This window comes from Parambassis ranga, chromosome 14 (assembly GCF_900634625.1).
Source record: "Parambassis ranga chromosome 14, fParRan2.1, whole genome shotgun sequence".
Lineage (NCBI taxonomy): Eukaryota > Metazoa > Chordata > Actinopteri > Ambassidae > Parambassis > Parambassis ranga.
In genome coordinates, this window is record NC_041034.1 from 9,590,060 (window position 1) to 9,609,468 (window position 19,409).

Genomic DNA, 19,409 nt, shown 5'->3' on the forward strand with positions numbered 1-19,409 from the left:
TTGTTTGTTTGAACAAGATCAGTCTGCAGAAGAGGAAACAAACCACTCCCCTTTCATTCAAAGCAGGGGAAGGTATGGCGTCTCTGCCCACCAGCCTTTAAATGACCCCTGGCTAATCTCAGGGGCTCCCTGACGAGACGACTGCGAACCAAAGCCCTTCTGAAAAAACATTAAAAATAAAAAAAAAAGCACCCGGAAGGGCAAAACATCTCGACGTTTTATAAAATGGACCAATTTTGAACAAGCCAGATAACTCCTAAAGTCTGTGGAGTGTCCAACACCTCCGTCCAGAGTCATGAGCCAACATGAGGTTCAGTCTGAGAGCAGCAAACCTGCGATGACGAAACGCTTCACGGGCCTCACAGATTTTCCTCAAACTCACAATGAAACCACACTTTATCCTGTTTCCCTTCTTAAAAGGTCGAATAATCACTGAAACTAATATAAATATAAAATCTCAATCTCATAATTTTAACTCAAACAAAAAAACATGAAGGTCAGGATTAGGCTAAAAACAAAAACACCATGCTGTTTTCATTGTGACTTTGAATCTGATGTGAAGTCTCTGACTCGTGGCAAAGTGTCAATAAATTGTCTCCTTGCATGTTAAAATACAGGATTAAACAAATAAATATCAAAGAAATGCTATAAACACTGGGATCTGAGAAAAAAATGGCAATAAAATATAATTTAGGAAAAAATAAAATGTGCAACATTTAATGGAGTCAGAGCATAAATATCAAACCATAATATTAATAATAAAACATAAAAGCAGGACAGCGGCCGTATAAAGATACAACATTCATGATCTTTCTGGATCTTGAGTCTCCCTCTGTGAGCTTCCAAACTAAAATGGAACAACAGGATATAACAAAAAAAACAAAAAGCGCCACCAGACACTGTCGTCTGACTGTGTGATCCTGCTGAGGAAGACTAGTCTACATTCATCAGCAAAGCAGCAGCAGCAGAGTTATACCTCGCTACGTCGGCAATACAGCAGTGCAGCAGTCAGAAACACGAGACTGACCAGAGTCATCAACAGAAGGAATAATATGGCTAATACAGCTATTCGACACAGCCATGTTAGCACCCAGCCACTGACAGGATTAGCACCACAGTTTACCTCCATGCTCAGTTTGTCGCTTCATTCGCAGTGCCAACACTGACTTCAAGGAGGGTCTGGCACTTCATTATAGCAAAGTTAAGAAAAGGACAGTTCTGTTTTCTGTTTTTTTTCCTCTGTCTCGGAATAAAGGTCTCAAGAGGCAGCAACACAGTGCTCCATGTCGAAACCATAGAAGAAGAAGAAGAAGAATGCATTGTAATTAACTATAGGTAAAAAGCAGGCCCAGGTCTCCCTCTGTCTCAGACACAGTGGAAGTTTGCTCTTTGCTACACGGACACACCAGCGGTGATAGCAGCAGCAGCAGCCAATACAGAAAACACAATAACGTGGCGTAGTGGGCAGAGAAGGAGTTTAAAAACAGAACCAGGTTTCCCAAAACCACTTCAATTCTGTTCGCTCTCCTCCAGTAATACTTTAATAGCAAATGACCCAGACAAACAAGCTGTCTGCTGATTTACAAAATGATTCAGGGTTAAGTTCAAGTTCAGGTTTTGGGAAACCCAGCCCCCTTGTTTTCTGCAGGGAAACCCCCTCCAGACTGACAAAAGGTGCAGATTTGTGTTCTCATATATTTGATTAAGGCACCTGGTTCAGCAGGCATCATATTCAAAGAATTGTTTGTATGTGTTAAAACCAAGTGCAAGGTGAGTAACGCTGTTGGTTTTTTTTTTTGACTGTTGAAGGAAACAAATATAAAAAAACAGGGGAAAAGGTGTTTTGTATTAATATACTGCGTGTCATGGACATCCTAAACCAAAAAGTCTCTTTGTGCTCATTCAATAGCAGCAAGTATGAAACCATACAACTGAGAGTAAAGAGAGCCCCAAAGAAAGCCATGCAACAACTCTGAAGAGCCTTCCCTATGATTGGCCAGATTATTTCCCAATCTGCAAGGAGCTCCAAGCGTCACTTGATTCTCTCAGCACTATGCAAGGAATTGGCATGCAGAAACATAACTCCTGCCGCATTCTCGCCTCTGGTAAAATAAACACGGAGGGCAGTAAGCATACAGCCTCTGAGGATCGAGTGTGTCTCTTTTAAGCAACACACAAGCAACACGGGCAGTCCATGAGTAGGAGGAAACATTTGAAATGTCACAACAAAAAAAAAAAAAAGAACTCGAAGCCAGACTGTGAGAGCTGACAACACAGCTAGCAGAAGTGTCAACCATCATTTTACTGATTCACATTTTCAAGAAGTTTGCTGAAAACAACTACTGTATTATGATAATAATTACAGGAATATATGATAGAAAACATTAGGGTTGTGTTTCTAATCTTTTAAATACAATATTGTCTTCTTTTTCCTCCAGTTTTAGTCTCTACCAGTTCCCGGGGGCCCCCCTTTCTGGCTTTTTATGTAGCGAAACTCTTCTTAGCTTTTTGCTAACTTCTTAGGCCTGTCTGAAGCTGACTGACTTAGCAACTTGCTAGAGCCACAAATGATGCTGCAAGAGTGGATGTTGCAAAATTGCAGCATATCGAGAAAAATTTTAGCAAACATCTGGTAAAAGGGTCAGAAATGTGACGTCATCTTAAGTCTTATTAAAAAATGTCAAAACTTTTCACTATCTATGAATTCTTCATCACCCTCTATGAAAGTCAAAATAATAATAATCATACATGGTGGTGTATTAAACACGCACCATGTTTTGCTAGCTTGATGCTAACTGTCCATCTTAACGTTTCTCAGGCCCCGCCACCGTCGCCATGACTGAATCACATACAGTAGCTCTTTCCAGGAAATGTCTTGGAAAGTATCTGTAAATCCCAACGAGTTATACAAAGCATCATGCTTGAGGTCATCAATCAGGTCGTCAATCAAACCCTTGTTTCTTTGACTTTAGGCAATGGTGTCAAATCTAACAGACTGGCTTTTACAAAAGAGATAATGGTATGTTTAACAATAACAATCATACGAGTCAATAATAATAATAATAATAATAACCCTCCTCTCATTCTGTTGTTGTTTAGAGCAAGAATCAGTGTGAATCTTCCTCTGATTGGTCCAACAGTGAAATTATGTCACTAACAGAAAGTCAGGGTCAGGGTGGAAGGGCTGGACATGCTGTTTGTGAGTGGATCTGAATCCTGATGCCTTTTTTTTTTGGATTATCTGAGTCAAATCCTTCTATGAGAGGGAGATGTTGCAGATTGTGACCAATTTAGAGGAAGCAGAGAAACTGTGTGAATTCTTGTGACAAAAGTGTGTTGGCCTATTCTTTTTCACTTTGTGTATAGAGCATTGCACCATATTGATTGACATTGATAATTTATAACAAACACACGCACACACATAATATTTTGTACAGAGTAAAGAATGGCAACAATAATTGGAATACATAAATATATTTTCTTTTGATTTTATATGTCATCACATATGACAGATAGAAGAACGATATTACCCTGATTTGCTGAAGAAGAGCTTTATGGATCCACGTAGCTTTTTATTGGACAAGAGTAGCACAGTTACACACTCTATTAGCTTAATAGTTGACTGTATAGGATTCATGTCAGCAGAAATAAAAAAAAAAAAAGAAAAAGGAATATTTTTACTGGCGTGGATTTTCACTCATTTCCTTGACTGTTAAAATGCCACAGAGTCTCCTGGTTTGAATGTAAAGTTGCACAGCTTGCGCCTATCACGTTAAATGTAAAAACCTGTGAGGACTCTTTCGTGAACCAGCCTCGTGATCGACAGCAAAACACTCGCTTCACTTGTCAGCTGGCCGTCAACCAGAGGCCCTTTTAACCACTGTTGACCCCCTATACCAGACCTGGATGAAATCATAGCTGAAAAAAGCTTCAAGTATTGTCGCAGAAGACACAACTGAGCACAAGAAAACGTCTGAAGCCGTTTTCAGATATATTTCCCCATGTCTGCTACTTCAGTCCAGGTTGTGTTGAGCCAATCAGGCTGAATGGTTTTGTTGTTATTGTAGTTGTTGTTGACCAGACTGGCAGAACATGTCTGCCATGTTATTATTTTTCTTTGTGTGTGTTATTTAAGAAGGCAATAAGTGTCCGGATTGAGTCTCCATTTGTAATTGGCTTGCCATACAGTACAGTGATATAGTAACTTCCCCCAAGGCGGCCTGGAACAGCACCTTTTAAATAAGTGCTTCCAGGCCGCCCCAGGCTAAAACACCCTCCTCATTAAGTCACAAGTAGAAATCAGTTTACAAATGATAACAATATAGCTCTCTGAAGAAATGTGTCTACACTGTACATCACCCTGAAGAGGAAGCCAAAGCAGAATCAGTTTTTCCATAGGAAACCTCTACTGAAGGCAAATGAGTCGTGACGCCAAGGGGGTCAGCATCAGGATCAATGTAGGGGCCCTGGAATCAAAACCCTCTTTTTTTTTTTTTTTTTTTTTTTTTTTTAAATTTAAGACCACAAATATACCACCATACGGTGCCTGCCCAGGAAATAGACCTTTTCCTGTCAAGACACTGGGCTTCCCAAAGCCAAGCCATGATACGCTCTCATACACAGACCTCATATCATTTCTTGGCTTCAGAAACATGTAGATCCAACCTTTTGTCAGGCCACACACACCTTTTCTCTTACTAGTTCATAGACCTAGCCAAGTCATGTAATAGACCTATCCTAGCAAGTAGTCATCAAGTACACTTGCAGCATTCACACCAGGTCATTTTAGCAGCAAATGGAAGAAAAATGCTTTTCTTTTCTTTTGATTTTTTTCTTTTTTTTCTCTTTTTTGGACAAAGTGCTTTTGTTTTTAAACATATAGGATAGAGTATTCTATACATATGTCTAACATTTAGAAGATACATACTAACTTAATAGTCTATTTACAAAAAAAACAAACTCACAACTAAGAAAATAGCTATGGACGGTAAGGGAGAGCAAGTCATTAGGCTACAACTAGACTAAGAAGTCAAATAAGAATCATGTATACTCATCATTCTAGTTTCAGAAAAAAGCACCATTTCTCCCTTTTTAGACGGAACGGAAAACAGTAAAAATATATTATATGTAGCACTAGCTGTTATTTAATCACACAATACAGAAAGATGTTCTTGTTCTGTGAAGGAGGACTTTCTTCTGTTCAAATCGAACCTGAACGCAGCCTCATTTTAACTCTTAGTTTTCATATTTTGCCTGATGACTAAAAGAATTCTGGAAGAATAGCTTTTCCTCTGAGGAGGCAACAAGGACACGACGCATCAACCTGTCACAAAGGCAGATCAGTTTCAAAGAGGAAATTCGACCAGCTTCATAATAATCCAGTGCTGAATCCAGATCAATCTGACAAAAGCGGCTTTGGCTTTCTTACAGCATGTGAGATGACACTGCAGCTGGATCATCTGCTCTCACATCCGCTGGACCCGTCCCTGTCCTCCCTTTAAAGGCAGCACATCCTCATCCTCATTACAGACTACACTGAGGCTTCACTGCATTGTGTTTTACATACATCCAGTCCTGATTTTCACTTCGCCCACAAGGAGAAGTTTCAGTTTATAGCTCAAACAAAAATCAGATTTGCATTTTAAGACCTTCCTCCTGTTTTCCTCCACACCTCCTCCTCTGATGAACACCTCCAAGCCAACAGGAAACCTAGCAGGCAGCTAAAATACAAAAATATACCAAGATCTTTTTTTGGTTTTTGTGTATTTTTTTCCTCTAACTTTCTTGATGCAAGGATAGGCTTTTAGAAATGTGTCATGCTTAAAATGAATCATGAAAAGTGGCATTTCACCATTGATAGATATATCATTAATGTATCTATATACAGTACTTTAAAACACAATTCAGTTACTACTTTGTTGATGAACTATACCTCGCCTACATACAGAAATAAAAAAGTGACACAGGAACATAACATTTTGGTTACTGTAGGTGACATTTTGACAAAAAAAAGCAAAAATGTAACATAGCTTATCTACTCGCGCTCTCAGTTTTTAATCCTAGGTAGCGCTATTAACACAATTAGCATGAGGAGGGAGAAATCAGTTCAGGAATGCTTTCTAAGCAACAAATCTACTGGAGAAGCCCACAGATGGGGTTAATTTCTTTTAGATTTAAAAAAAATCAAATGAATGTTCCTTTTCTGTACAGAATTGGACCCAAGCTAATTTCACAGTTCTGTGAAGTTCCCTGACCCTCCCACATTTCTTACATTCAATACGGCGTCAGGTAAGCTGTGCAAAACCTTACTTTAACTGGCTGGTCGCCATTTCGTTGCATGTGTCTTTGGTACAAAAAACAATCAAAATATAGTGTGCAAATATTTTTTTTGTAACTCTAAACAAAAAATATCATTAACCCTCCCACCCCCACCCCCCAAATCCCCCAAGACAAGAGTACCAAAAACCAAAAGTAATCTATTGCAGAGCCCTCCTATATACACAGACTCTGTGGCATCACGCAAAAGAGCTTCCATTTGTTTATGTACATTCAGAATATCTTTAGACAACTGAAATACACCACAAACCCCACAATGAGTTCCTCCTCACACTCACTAATAACCTCCCTCTGCGTAAAGTAGTCCTCTCCTAGACTGGACCTCGGGGAGTTCTGACCAATCATCCTCTTCTCATTTAGTCTCACACACACACACACACTCACTCAGGCTTGCAGAAACACACACACACACACACACACACACACACACACATACATACATACATACATACAAACAAGGCACAATGAATAGAACTCTGATCAAACACTAGTATGAACACACCAAACTGTCATCACCACACTGCCGGGTCATCTCTACTGTACAAAAAGGGGAGCCGGTGCAGTTCACTGGGAGACACGTTTATGTACAGATTCCAAGAGGAGATGGATCGCGGTGTATGTCATCTTCTTCACTGCCATCATCATCATCACATTCCTCCCAGTCTGTCTGTCTATTTCCACACTGGCAAAATGCCTGTTTCAACCAGTCCAGTTATAACCAGCAGAAGGCCAAAAAGCACCATGCTACATGCACCTCCTCTTCACATGGTCAACAACCTTCTGTTGTTCAAGGGAAACAATATGCTGCTTTCTCCTGCCTGAAACACGCTTCATCAGGAGGATGTCAAATTCAGAATCTAATCATTTACTAAAATCATCCACTTTTTTTTACTCCTGAAGAGCTGATTGGCAAACTGGGGATGGCATGAACATATTTAGGCCTTCAATACAAAATATTTCCTGCCACCCCAAAACGCTTCTTTCTCGGCTGTCGTAGCCTGTCTATATTATATCAAAGTGCTTAACGTTGGTTTAATTTAACAACCTGGAGTTTTAGTTTTTGTTGCCATGCAATGTGAAGTTCTTTTTTTTTAACCTCTGATGGAGCCTGACGTGTAACAGTTCTTCCTCTGTGATCATTACTACCCCAAACAAAGTGAGTGAAAGTATTCCAGTGGTTACACTCATGTGACCTGGAAGCAGAACTCCAACTGAACCAACCCTACACAATGCTATGTTAAACACATCTAATAATCACCAGTAGATTTAGGACGTGCTATTAGCTATACACCTAACCATCACTTGCTTTTAAAGGTGCTCTTCCCAACATAGGTTCACGATGAGTTGGGAAACAATGACGTGCTGACTCGATGTCACGCGATGTGACAGAGACAGGAAGCAAGGGTGTACGCCATACGGGTGCATGGCAAAAACAAGCACACATACACGTACGGGGAGTGGTATGTGTGTTTGTGTGACTAACAATGTGTATGTTCTCTGGGTTGGAGGGGCATGCAGAGGGGAGCATAGTTACAATGGGACAGCACGGTGGTAACACTTAGTCCACTCCTCTCAGTGGACAGCGGCGTGTCTAGATTTTGGAGGTTGGGACGCGCAGGCCGACGAGTCCGCCGGTGGGATCTCCGCGTCCGGTGTTCTCCAGGATCTTGTTGACAAAGTCCGAAGTCTGCCCAGCAACGGGTGATGGCACTGCACACACAGACATGATCAGAAATGTTACACTGTACGTGCAATTTTAGAGAAGAGTGCAGAAAATCATCATGACGACAGCGTTGAGTTAGCTGTTAACATTTTCAGACATTTTAGACATTTCATTAATTAGGTCTGGGTCACATAGTTTATTTGTCCTCATTTTGAATTATAGAGACAGAGTTTTTGTAATCATTTTCTTCACAAGAAATATTTGCAGTGTAAACTAATTTAGGCTCTTAATTCTCACCAAGTGTCTCCTGGATGAGACGCTCCAGAGTGTCGGTCATGTTGGTTGGACGTGGGGAAGAGTCTTCCACTCGGACCACTATCTCCTCCTTGATAGCATTGATGACGAACAGCAGGCGATCTGTGAAAGGAACGATCACCGATTAGCCACTCAGATGTTTTTAAAACATAAAAACACGCAACACAAAGACTTTCTGATCATCAAAAGTTTATACATACCATACTCTGTGCTGAGTCCCCAAAGCTTCACCTTGTTTGCTTCATACTGGGCCTTCTTTTTTAAACGGCAAGCTCTACAATGCACACACACATGCAAAGGTTATAAAAAGAGGGCTTCTCTGAGAAACAGGACCTTCAGCTCATTATCTCGGCTACATTTTAACTGATAGTGTGGAGATGTCCTGCTATTGCACGTCTTACCTGGATGCCAGCTTGTTCTTCTCCTTACGGGACCTTGGTCGTGCAGTCAGCGGCAGCTCGCTGACAGGGGTCAAGTCGCTGATCACCTTGTTAAGTTTGCGCAGCTCTGTGCCGATCTGCAGCAGCTTGCGTGGATTAGGAGTCAGGTCTTCCACGTCTGTGCGGCGAGACTTCTTAAGCATGTATTTTCCTGCAAACAAACAAAAAATGTCAAGATAAAAGCGTCACATTTAACTAATGGCACACAAGTATGTAAACTGTTGTCTTCTAAATCTTTAAAAATCTGCCTATGAACAATCTATATAAGTGTGTGTGTGTACCATGGAGAGGCCCGTTCTTCTGGTATAGGTTGCTAGGCAGCGTGTGTCTGTCCCACTCAGACGGCTTAAGCATGCGCTCTTGTTTGGATGGGGTGAGTTGCTCGCTGTACTCCCAGAAGTAGCGGCGCTTTCCTCGCTTTCGGCTGGAGACTCCTGCTGTCAGGCCTTTAATGTCCTCCATCAGCTCCACATCACAGCCTGCAAACAGCAGTAGGGAGATAAAGCCACACAGAAACATTAAAATTTTAAGTCATGGCTAACTAATGATAACCAGCAATGTTTAGATGGACGATGGCTACCTGGCTCGGAGAAGGCGTCGCTCATGTCATCGTCCTTGTCTGCTTCATAGTCTTCATCCTCCTCCTCCTCTTCTTCCTCCTCCTCATTCTCAGACAACTCATGCTCACTGCCAAAACCTTCATCGTGGTCTTCATCATCAAGCTCCAGCCCATCGCCCTCCTCCTCTTCTGCCTCTTCCTCGTCATCCTCCTCGTCATCTTCCTCAAGCTGGGAGAGGGCTCTGCTGGCAAGTCGGCTGCGGGTCAGGAATTGAGAATAGTTGTGTTCCTCCTCCTTGGTCTTCTCTGTGCCAGAGACAACCAGAACACTGCCACCACCACTTGCACCTGCCACACTATCGCTGCTCACCAGCCCAGAGGTGCTGCCCTCCAGAGCCTGGCTCGCCTCCACCAGTTGAGGCACATTAGCAGACCAGCCTACTGGCATTTCCCTCCTCCCTGTCCCCTCTCCCCTCCTCTCAAAGCTTGCAAGGCTGCCACCTGCAGCAACAGGGAGTCCAACCAAGGCGGCACTTGCGGAAGTGGAGGCCTTCTCATCTTGAGGCTGGGAAAGAGGCAGAGGTGCATCTGCCCTCTCAACATCCATCTGGGTAGGCATTTCAGCTTGAGCTTTGTGTACAGAGCTGACACGGACTTTAGCCTTCCGCACAAAGTCAGAGCTGTGAGAGGATGAGCCTGTCATCTTGGTTTCTCGTATCAGGGGCTTTATTTGAGCTTGTCCATGGTCTTGGATAAGACTAAGGTGGTTTTGGGTCTTGGCGATGGTCTCTGTGCTGGAGGGAACAGGTCTGGTTGCTTTTTGGGAGCCTTCAGGAAAGTCTGGGAGAAGGCTGCGTGAAGGACGGGAGGAGGATGTGGAAGTCATGGACGGCCGTACCAAGCCGGCGGCCAGTCCTTGACCAGGGATCAGGAGTCTCTTACTGTGACCGGGAAGCTGGGGTGGCTGAGACTGAGGCTGGGGGGCAGGCAGGCTCACGTCAGCAGGGGGATAGAGCACCTCACAAACAGGCTGTGAATCCTCGCTGTTGAGCTGAGCCAGTGTCGGAGTTCGACTGATCACCTCTTCATCCTGGTACGGACTGGAGAAGTCATCCAAACCAAGGAAGTCCACCTCTTTGGTACCCCAGATGTCACAGCTGGCCAGCCGTGTGTATCTGTCAAACACAGACATGCCTTTAAAATGTCTATACTACTTATCCTTGTTGCACCTTCATCAGAATGTTTGGAAGGCTGCAGCAGAATCATCAGACACCTTAATCTGTACATTTAACCTCAATCTACCCTTCAAGTGGCCCAGCAACAACCAGCACTATTTCATATCTGTTTTTAATAGCATTTAGACTTTAGAGGCTTTTATCTGCCCTCTATTGCCAACTGTTTTGGCAGCAAAGCATCAGGGTAGCTGCAGGACAGACGAAGCATCACCTGAGACCCCAAGAGACTGCGGCAGCCAGCTGCTTTGTTGTTTATTGGTCTCTAAAAGATTCCCTGCCTGCGAGAAAGGCCTATCTGTATCTGCATCTATGTCAGAGTCAAACCATGAGGATGTGCCATAATGTTTATTGGTTAGTGACAGTAAACACTATGTAAACTCTTAGGTAAACAAATTAAACAGACTTAATTTCTGATTGTAATTTCCTTACAGCAAAATTCAGTCATATTACTCATACTAATGGAGCTTCTTGAAGACATTGAGAGATTGATTATCGTTATTATCATCAGCTTAAAAAAAGAAAAAGGAAGGAAAAGTGAAACACAATATCTAATTTTTTATTTATGAGTTAATCGCCACTATTAATTAGTCATAAAGTTCCTCAACATGGTTCATGCCTCAATTACTTGCTGTAGTTATTCAACAGCTTATCAAGTAAAAGGCAGCAATAGATACATAAATAATCCACTACCTGGTGAGGTCTTCCCAGTAGGTGTCCCACTGTTCGAACGCTGAGCTGCTGCAGACCGTCTCACTCTCCCCCAGACCCATGAGCTGATCCATGCCGCCCTCCACCTCCTTGCCTCCATCCCCAACCCCTACAATGCTGTCGCCGCAGGGGCTCTGCCTGTGGGTCATTTCTCTGTCCTGCAGGGATGAGTGGATAAACAACAGTGAGTTAAGCAAGTAGTGAGTTACACAATGTTTTTAATTATACCTTGACAACTATACACTGGTGATGTTGGTGAGATTTCTGATATGAAAGAGTGGAAAGTACAGATGTTGTTCTATTAAAGACAAAGGTTCATTTACATGCTGTGAAAATGACTGAAGGAAACTGCTTGAGCTGTGACAGATGAAATTTGTGGCAGAGAGTCACACAAGTTAAAGACGCAGGTGACAAGTGTGTCATAGCAACAAGCTGGAAAAGGAACAAATATAAGAGTTTCCACCTGGGTGTCATGTTTCCATTACTGCTGAGGTGGAGCTAATAAATACCCACCCACCCAGGATTACTGCAGGGCCATTTGACCTGTGACTGGATACTGATTACACCTCACTGAAGGCCAAAGGCAGATATGAGTATTTTTTTGTGTGTTGTGAGTGTTATGAAAAGAATGCAAGGGTACCTTACAGAACAGCTTTATAGGCTTAAAGCCTGGCTATGCTAAATAAAAACCACAGTGAAGGATTGAAGTAGATGGCAGGTCATCCTACACGGCATCATCCTGTTAATGTGTTACTATGGAGCGGGAAATTGAGAGCGCATCAATGAATCACTTTTGTTTAGTCTGTAGCGGGCAGTAAATTGAGGTAGACACCTGCAGCTGACAGCCTGAATAGCGACAGGAGAGCTTTCTGTTTGAAGCTGCTTCACTTGTCTGTGAGCCTGGCAAATATCACACAGCTGGGTTACAGGAAACCAATGTTCATTTACAGGTTTTACAATTTTAACAAGTATTACTCTAACCAAAATCACAGTGAAAGGTACTAAGCTATTATTTTTAACAAAGAAATTGTTGAAACTGAATTGGTAAAATATTAATAAAGAGCTGTTACACCCTCAAATAGCAAGAACTCTCCATTTATTACCGTCAAATACTGCTATGAAAAAAGACCTGTTGCAGTCATTCATAGCTGAATTGTGACTTCAGACTCGTGACTTAACATAAAATGCTACACTCAAAACACACACAATGAGACTTTGCCACATTTCTAAACCTTACCGAAACAGGTATTGTGTGTTGAGTTCTGTACCGTGTAACATAATATGGCTTTGTAATATGGGTGGAGATGCTGGTGCTGAGCTCATCTTTGAACAGCTGTTACCCCTGAAGCCATGCTGGCACAATACACAGTATTTTTCTATGGCACAGCATGGCAAGGTCAAACAAGATGCTTGCATTAACAGGGTGATTGATAAGTTCATGGTAGCTACAGATTACTCACGCAGCTCTCCGTGTGTACATGTGTAGTTCAACTCGATGAGTGGTTGAAAATTACAGAAGTTTAAGAGTATACAGTGCAATCCAGAAACATGTATTTTAAACTGCAACTCTATTCACTTAATTAACCTCAGACTACCACCTGTTCTTCAAGATGAAGAAAGACCTCAGTGGCCTGCACTCTGACAGAAAAAAGTCCCAGGCTAAGAAGGCATCCATATGTTCCACAACTTCTGTTCTAAGTCTGTAACTTCATAAAGTCACAGAGCCTCATCTGCCTGTTTATTTATGTTTCAGTCACAGTAAAATAAATGTGTAGCGCGGGTGATCTTTAACTTTCTTTCCTTCATTCAGTATCGGCCCAGTGACAGCTCAGTGTGAGCAGCTGTGACTGATGTGAAAAGAAGACAGGTTCAAAGGATGGGTAGCAAGGGCCCATGCCTATTTGTAGCATGGCTTTGGTGAGATGACATGCGTGCGTGTGTGTGTAAATGTGGGTGTGTGGAGCCACTCACCAATTCGTACATGAAATCTGGGTCAGAGCTGGTGGCAAGAAGCTCAGTGCTGGTCAAGGCCTGGTCAGCAAAGGAGTAGTTCTGAAAGGCGTCCCCAAAGGGAGGCTCCATCCCACTGAAGCTGGGCTGCAATACAATAAGAGAAAAACAATCACAAACCCACTTTTTAAACAAGAACACACAGCAACAAAACCGAAATATGATAAACAAAGTTTGCCATTCTTCCTATCAGTTCACACAAGTTTAGTGTTACATTAGTTGTTTTACTGTACCATGTATTTGTATGATTTTTGCTTTCAGTTTTTAATTCCAAGACTTTTGCTTTTTTTACTTTTTACTTACGAATTGATCTAGATACTAATAAATGCAATGCAGTCCTTTATTCAGTCATTCACCACCTCAGTCTCAAAGGCTCATCACCCAAGGAGGTCCATGAGGACCTGATGTTGATGTAAGATACTGCTGAGTAATCATCACTGCAGTGTCTAATATGAATAATAATGAGAGGAATAAAAAGCAGATGGAGCTGCATCGTGTTGTTCGGTGAATTCATTTAAAGAACTTAAAGGATATCTGAAATCAAGTGCTCATCCTTCTTCATACTTATTTTTAGGATTCAGAAAATAACCCTCTCACATACTCTTTCATTAGTTTGCTCGCTGGTTGTCTATGTGCTGTGAGCAGCTGTTTGGATGCAGCCTATGGAAACGTCATACTGAACCAGGGTCAACGACTCATGTCTCACTGACTCTGAGTCTTTCACTGCATTTTGATTTTTTTTGCATTGAGAGTCATTTAATTCACATTTGATAACAAAATCACTTTTTGTATCAGACAGACAGCATATAACAGTGTCATGAACTGTACAGTTCTACTCTTTCTGATGCTCCTCCTACCTGAGGCATTGCCAGGCACGACTTAGCTCCAGTGGCAGGAACCTCTGGGTCTCCTGTCCGGTCCCAGTGGTGTGAGGTTGTCTGATCAGCACAATAAATTACTGCTGAGGGCAATCGCAGAGTGCTGGTGGATGCAGCCTATGAGGCTGGGGGGGAGGGGGGAGGGGGGGGCTAAACCTGGTTTGGTCTGGTAGGTTGTGGCACAGTTCTCCGTATGCTTCAGGTCTGTGGTGAAAACACAGAGAGAACAAAGAACATAAGTAATAGAATCGAAAAAGTTGAAAGAAATGTCTCGCTAAAGACATGCATTTTAACCATGGTTTACTTGTTACACCCACACTAACTTGATGGAAAATAAGCCTGCAAAAAAAAACCGAAGAGAATAAACAAAACTGTAATTCAATATTCATGATAGACTACACAAGATGCATGATAAATGCAACTACTAAATATATTGTTGAAATATTATGAACCAAAGCTGCTTGTTCACTATATTGTTTTAGCAAGAGTTGCTTATGTAAAAAGGATTTTGTATTATTAAATGAGTTTAAATTGTCTTTTGTATATTCTATTAATTAGCAAAGAGCTCTGCATCTCTCTGCAGCCTCCAAGTTGTTGCCAGCAAATGTTGTGAAAATAAAGTCTTTGTGAAATCAATGGTGCTTCCCCCATCATTTGGAAAGCACCATTATTTTAACTCAACCACACACCAAGCCTGAAGTTATCTTTCATCATTTTGTTGCTTTAACATAGTAAATAAATGAGAAATCTGCACGGAGACATGACCCCAGCAACGATCAGCTGACACATCACTCACTAATTCAACTTGTCTCTGAGGCACATTATACCCTCTCATTTTGTGCTGACTGACTCAAATGAACTTCTCACCCCTGAACACACACTTTGCATTGAGAAGACAGGAAGTGGCAGAAAACACAGCAATGCACACTGAAGGTACAACAATAGTAAAAGCAACACCTTTGCAAGCACAAGGAAGTGCACAGATCTTTGCACATAGATACGCATATGTATACAGTACCCTATCAACTATATATTTAGGGCTCAACCTCTAAATACTAATTGTGACTATTGTTTTATCTAGATGTCCACTTCCTTCCTGAACAGCTGTGTCTGGTTTCATCTGCACCAAAAGCAGAATATGAAAACATATGGCTGAAACACAACAACAGCTGCATCAATTCTGACTCTTTTACTATCAAAGAAAGAAGTAACCAAAAACGCATGCAAATGACAGACGCCCCCCCCTAAAAAAAAGGTACATTTCTCTTTCAGACTTTGGTCAGGCTGCATTACATCTTGTTATTTGTGGGTTTAACTTTGTTCGAAGCCACTAGAGTCTGTGTCTAATATAGGACTCTTGTACCAGCTTCAAGAAGTCAGATTTTCCCTAGGCCTTCTTTACAAATGTTTGTTTTTAAGGACCAAGAAATGTTTGAGATAAACTTATGAACACAGAGCTTGCTCAACAGGACAGATTTTCTGCAGCATCATGGTTACATCTCAGAAGTGCATTTTAGTCAAGGGTGGAGTTGAACTGTGGGTCAGCTTTTTCCCCATCCCCTGCCTAATAAAACACTAAACCCTCTGTAATTTGATTGACATTCGCTTATGCGCTGCTATGTTGACTACGAAAGCTGACATGTTGCACATATAACAAATGTTATCTTTACAAAATGTGATTTTGAGCTTTTCTTAATAACTCATGCTGCAATGTGAGATCACAGGTTTTTTTTTATAAATATATGCGTAGAGAAGATCGAAGCAAGGCGTCGGGACTTGTAGAGTTTTCTTGAAGATGTTTCGCTGCTCATCCAAGTAGCTTCATCACTTCTAACTGTTATAAATATATGGTTTCCTGTGCCAGTGTCACACATGTGGCTGACCACAAAAGGCTCAAAATGCACTCACCCGACAGTATGTGTGGTTTCTGTCTATAAGACAGACCACTGCTGTACAGTGTGTTTGTCATGCATGTATTTGTCAAGCAGCAGCAAGACAATTGCATGTAAGTCTCATAATCAATATGTTTTCCAACTGGTAATTGGCATTAATGAATGAACAAAAAAAGATGCCTAAATTTATGGCTTGGTAAAGATGCATGCTTGGGATGATCAATTCCCTGGTCACCCTTGTGTGTAAATCATCAAACAAAATCAGATCTAATAAAAAATAAACTTTTTCCATCATGTTTTCTTTCCTTCTGGTACTTCATGACTGAGAGAACAAAGGAGCAGTTTAGACTCTGCATAGCTCCACTATCATGCAAACAGCTCACATTCTCTGCCTCACAACGCTGGACGTGATCCAAGTAGGCCAATCAGCAGTGTCTTATTTGGAACGAGTTACCTACTGATACCAGTCGGTCCCTGATCCCTACAGAGATAACAGGCAAAAGATGCCAGCCGTTTACTGAAGAGGACACAGGAGTCTCTGTAAACAACCTGGCATTAATCTACAACTTTCTATTGGGGTATTGACAAAGGATGCTCACAAACAATCAATTTTAATTATTTATTTATATGGCTTATATAGCAAGACATTGTAAGTAACTGGTGACAGTAGGGCTGTTGATTCAGCTGACTTTCAGAGGATTAGTTACATAGACATTCAAGTGTTTTGAGATGTACTCTTTATAGGAATTTGATCATTTTATGTGTGGCTTTGCATTCACTACATTCAAAAAGGTACCGATGTCAGAAACAAATGTTATATTTTATAATATTGATTCAAATCACCGGGCAGCCCTTGCATCAGTGTACTTCAGCAGTGTCATCAGCATTTAACATTTAAGAACCAGTGACTATGTGCTCTTCACTTATTTGATTGTTGATTTTGTCTATACTTACACTTATATCTGATTCTAAGTCCAGAACGGAACAAGATGATCACTGTAATAGCTAATGGCTAATAATACAATCTCAGATGAGAAGACTATCTTGATCTCACATTCACTAGTACTTTATAAGGAAAGCCTTGTTGTTGTTTCTAGTTACTTCTGTAACTGTGTCTGGGTTCCTTTTCTCTTTATCAACAGAAGGACTGCCTTGTGTGCTAAACATCACAAATATAGTTAATAGTAACACAAATAATTACAACCTAGAAAAAAGTTTATTATTTGGTTAATTTAATGATCTGACTTTTGTGTGGTACTATACAAATGTTCCAATCTCTCGCTGTTACAAAGAGACACTGCATTTCTTCTAAAAGGCCACATCCCTGCATCTCTTTGTGATGATTTCTATGTTATTGAGGAGCACAGCCTGAGAGCACAGGCATCTGCATCACAACAATCATCACAATGTAACAGACAGGTAAGGGTTAAAAATGACCTATTCTAAACACCAGTAAACCTATAAATGTCACCAGTATCACGCTAGTCTCTGCACTCATCACAGATCCTCAACATAGCAAAACAAAACCTCAATCTAACCCCCTGTGCCAACACCCACGTAATCCCGGTTTCCTATTGGTCGAAAGAAGATGACGTCCCGCCCCCAGACGTGCGTGATTGGCCGCCACGGCTGCCAATCACAGAAGCTGCTTCATCATAAACAGCCACTTTCAATCTAGGTTGAGGCAGAAGATAAACAACTTGGAGGCCTACATGCCAGTGGCCTAGATAGCTGTATTTAAAAGACATTTAAAGCTAAATCTACCACCTACCACAAAACCCGAATGCAGCACAAGACTTAACGTAAATCTCTGACAACTGTTTGTATTCATACCGGAGAAGAAACCACCAATCAAACGTTTATGTGTTCAGATCGGGTGGAAAACTATAAGGCACGTTGTTGGGTTAAAAATCCACACTAATCTAAAATAACTAATGAATCGCTGATTAAACTATCCCCTAAATTAATCTATAAATGGGATTCTGGCGTATTATGTACCCGAGATCACATAGAAATTTCTAGGTTTGTCGAACCTTTTCAAGCATTGCTCGATGTGTTTAGTGTTGGGGGGCGTGTACCTACCGAGACCTCAGGCTGGCTGCAAAAAGTCACTGTTGAGCATTTCACTGCCCCGCTGACGCTTTTACTACCACAAATACGCAGATTAATTGACCAATGTCCTGCTAGATTAATAAAGAAAGTGTTGCCTAGTTTTTAAATATATATTCAAAGTGGTTCGGCGTGGTTGTGACAGTTTAAAAGTACAGTGCACGCCAATCTTCTTACATAAGTGCATTTTTTTAACCATCCTATTCCAGAATCAGAAATTCCCCACTTTTGCAAAGACTGGCCTATTACATTTACGAGGACACTGTCGCCTAAAAACAGCGGGGTTATTTTTGACAGATTTAGCGCACTGTGACATTTGACAGTGACCGATAATTATCTCCGCTCATCAGCGTTAGCTAGCTACATTTCCTCTCGTTAACACTTATTGTGAGAGCTCTATAAACTGCAGTGCTCAAAAGGCAACACGTCAAACATGTTCACTAGCTATTAACTGTGTTTTTTAATGCGGAACTGGCGATTTATTTGCTTCCTTTTCACCCGCAGCTCAGTCAGTATGGCCTCCGTCCACCCCCTTCCTCATCCCAGCTGAGGCTCGATACAAAACAACAAGCGACCTACCGTTAGCTTTAAAGCTAATCCAGTAAGTTCCCCCAAAACGCACCAATAATGGCCTCACTCACTTTTAGGACGCCCGCGCATACGTCTTGCTTGGTGTTGGACCTCGTGTAGCTCCCCGTGTTGGAGATAATAAGGTTCCCTTTTCAATGGAGTCCACACGCTGTTAAAGCTCTCTCGGGTTTGTTTTGTTTTTCTTCTTCCTGACGGGTTCCTGGAAAGCGCGTGACTACCCGACCATGTGGTGCACTGCTGGGCCAATAGGAGCAGAGCCTGAGGCTGCCTGAAAACATTTCTGCAAAAATTTATCTTTTTCAGTATACTGACACATTGTAGAGAGAGACAGAGAGCAGCGGGGTTAGGGTCAGTGCTTCCTATCATCTGCATTATAAATAAACTTTTTGATTATTTTTATTTTTAATCATATGTATTGTAAAGGCAGCTGATGGACATTTTTGAGCATAGAGCACCCTTTTAGTTGTTTATAAGTGAGGGCCTATGCATAATTATAAAGTACAATACATTTCTGCCAGTGTAAGGAACCCCATAAGCAAAACCAGTGCACTAGTAAAGACAGGCGAGATAAACACTGGAGGTAACTTAGATGGATCCATTTGATGGGTTCTAGAAAGTTTTGTACATTGATTAATAAAAGAAAAACATGCTGTACAGTAACCTACATACTACC

General features: G+C 41.5%; 1 protein-coding gene across 1 annotated transcript; it reads right to left on the minus strand.

Moving 5' to 3' along the window:
• Positions 1-6,447: 6,447 nt before the first annotated feature.
• On the minus strand, positions 6,448-18,923 carry crebrf (creb3 regulatory factor). The gene is made up of 10 exons (XM_028422194.1): positions 18,787-18,923; positions 14,124-14,348; positions 13,228-13,353; positions 11,239-11,414; positions 9,335-10,488; positions 9,036-9,233; positions 8,716-8,905; positions 8,515-8,588; positions 8,297-8,416; positions 6,448-8,046 (listed from the first exon to the last, which is right to left on the minus strand). The coding sequence occupies exons 2-10, from the start codon at positions 14,130-14,132 to the stop codon at positions 7,928-7,930; spliced, it is 2,166 nt and encodes a 721-aa protein (XP_028277995.1). The 5' UTR covers positions 14,133-14,348; positions 18,787-18,923; the 3' UTR covers positions 6,448-7,927.
• Between the last annotated feature and the right edge of the window lie 486 nt (positions 18,924-19,409).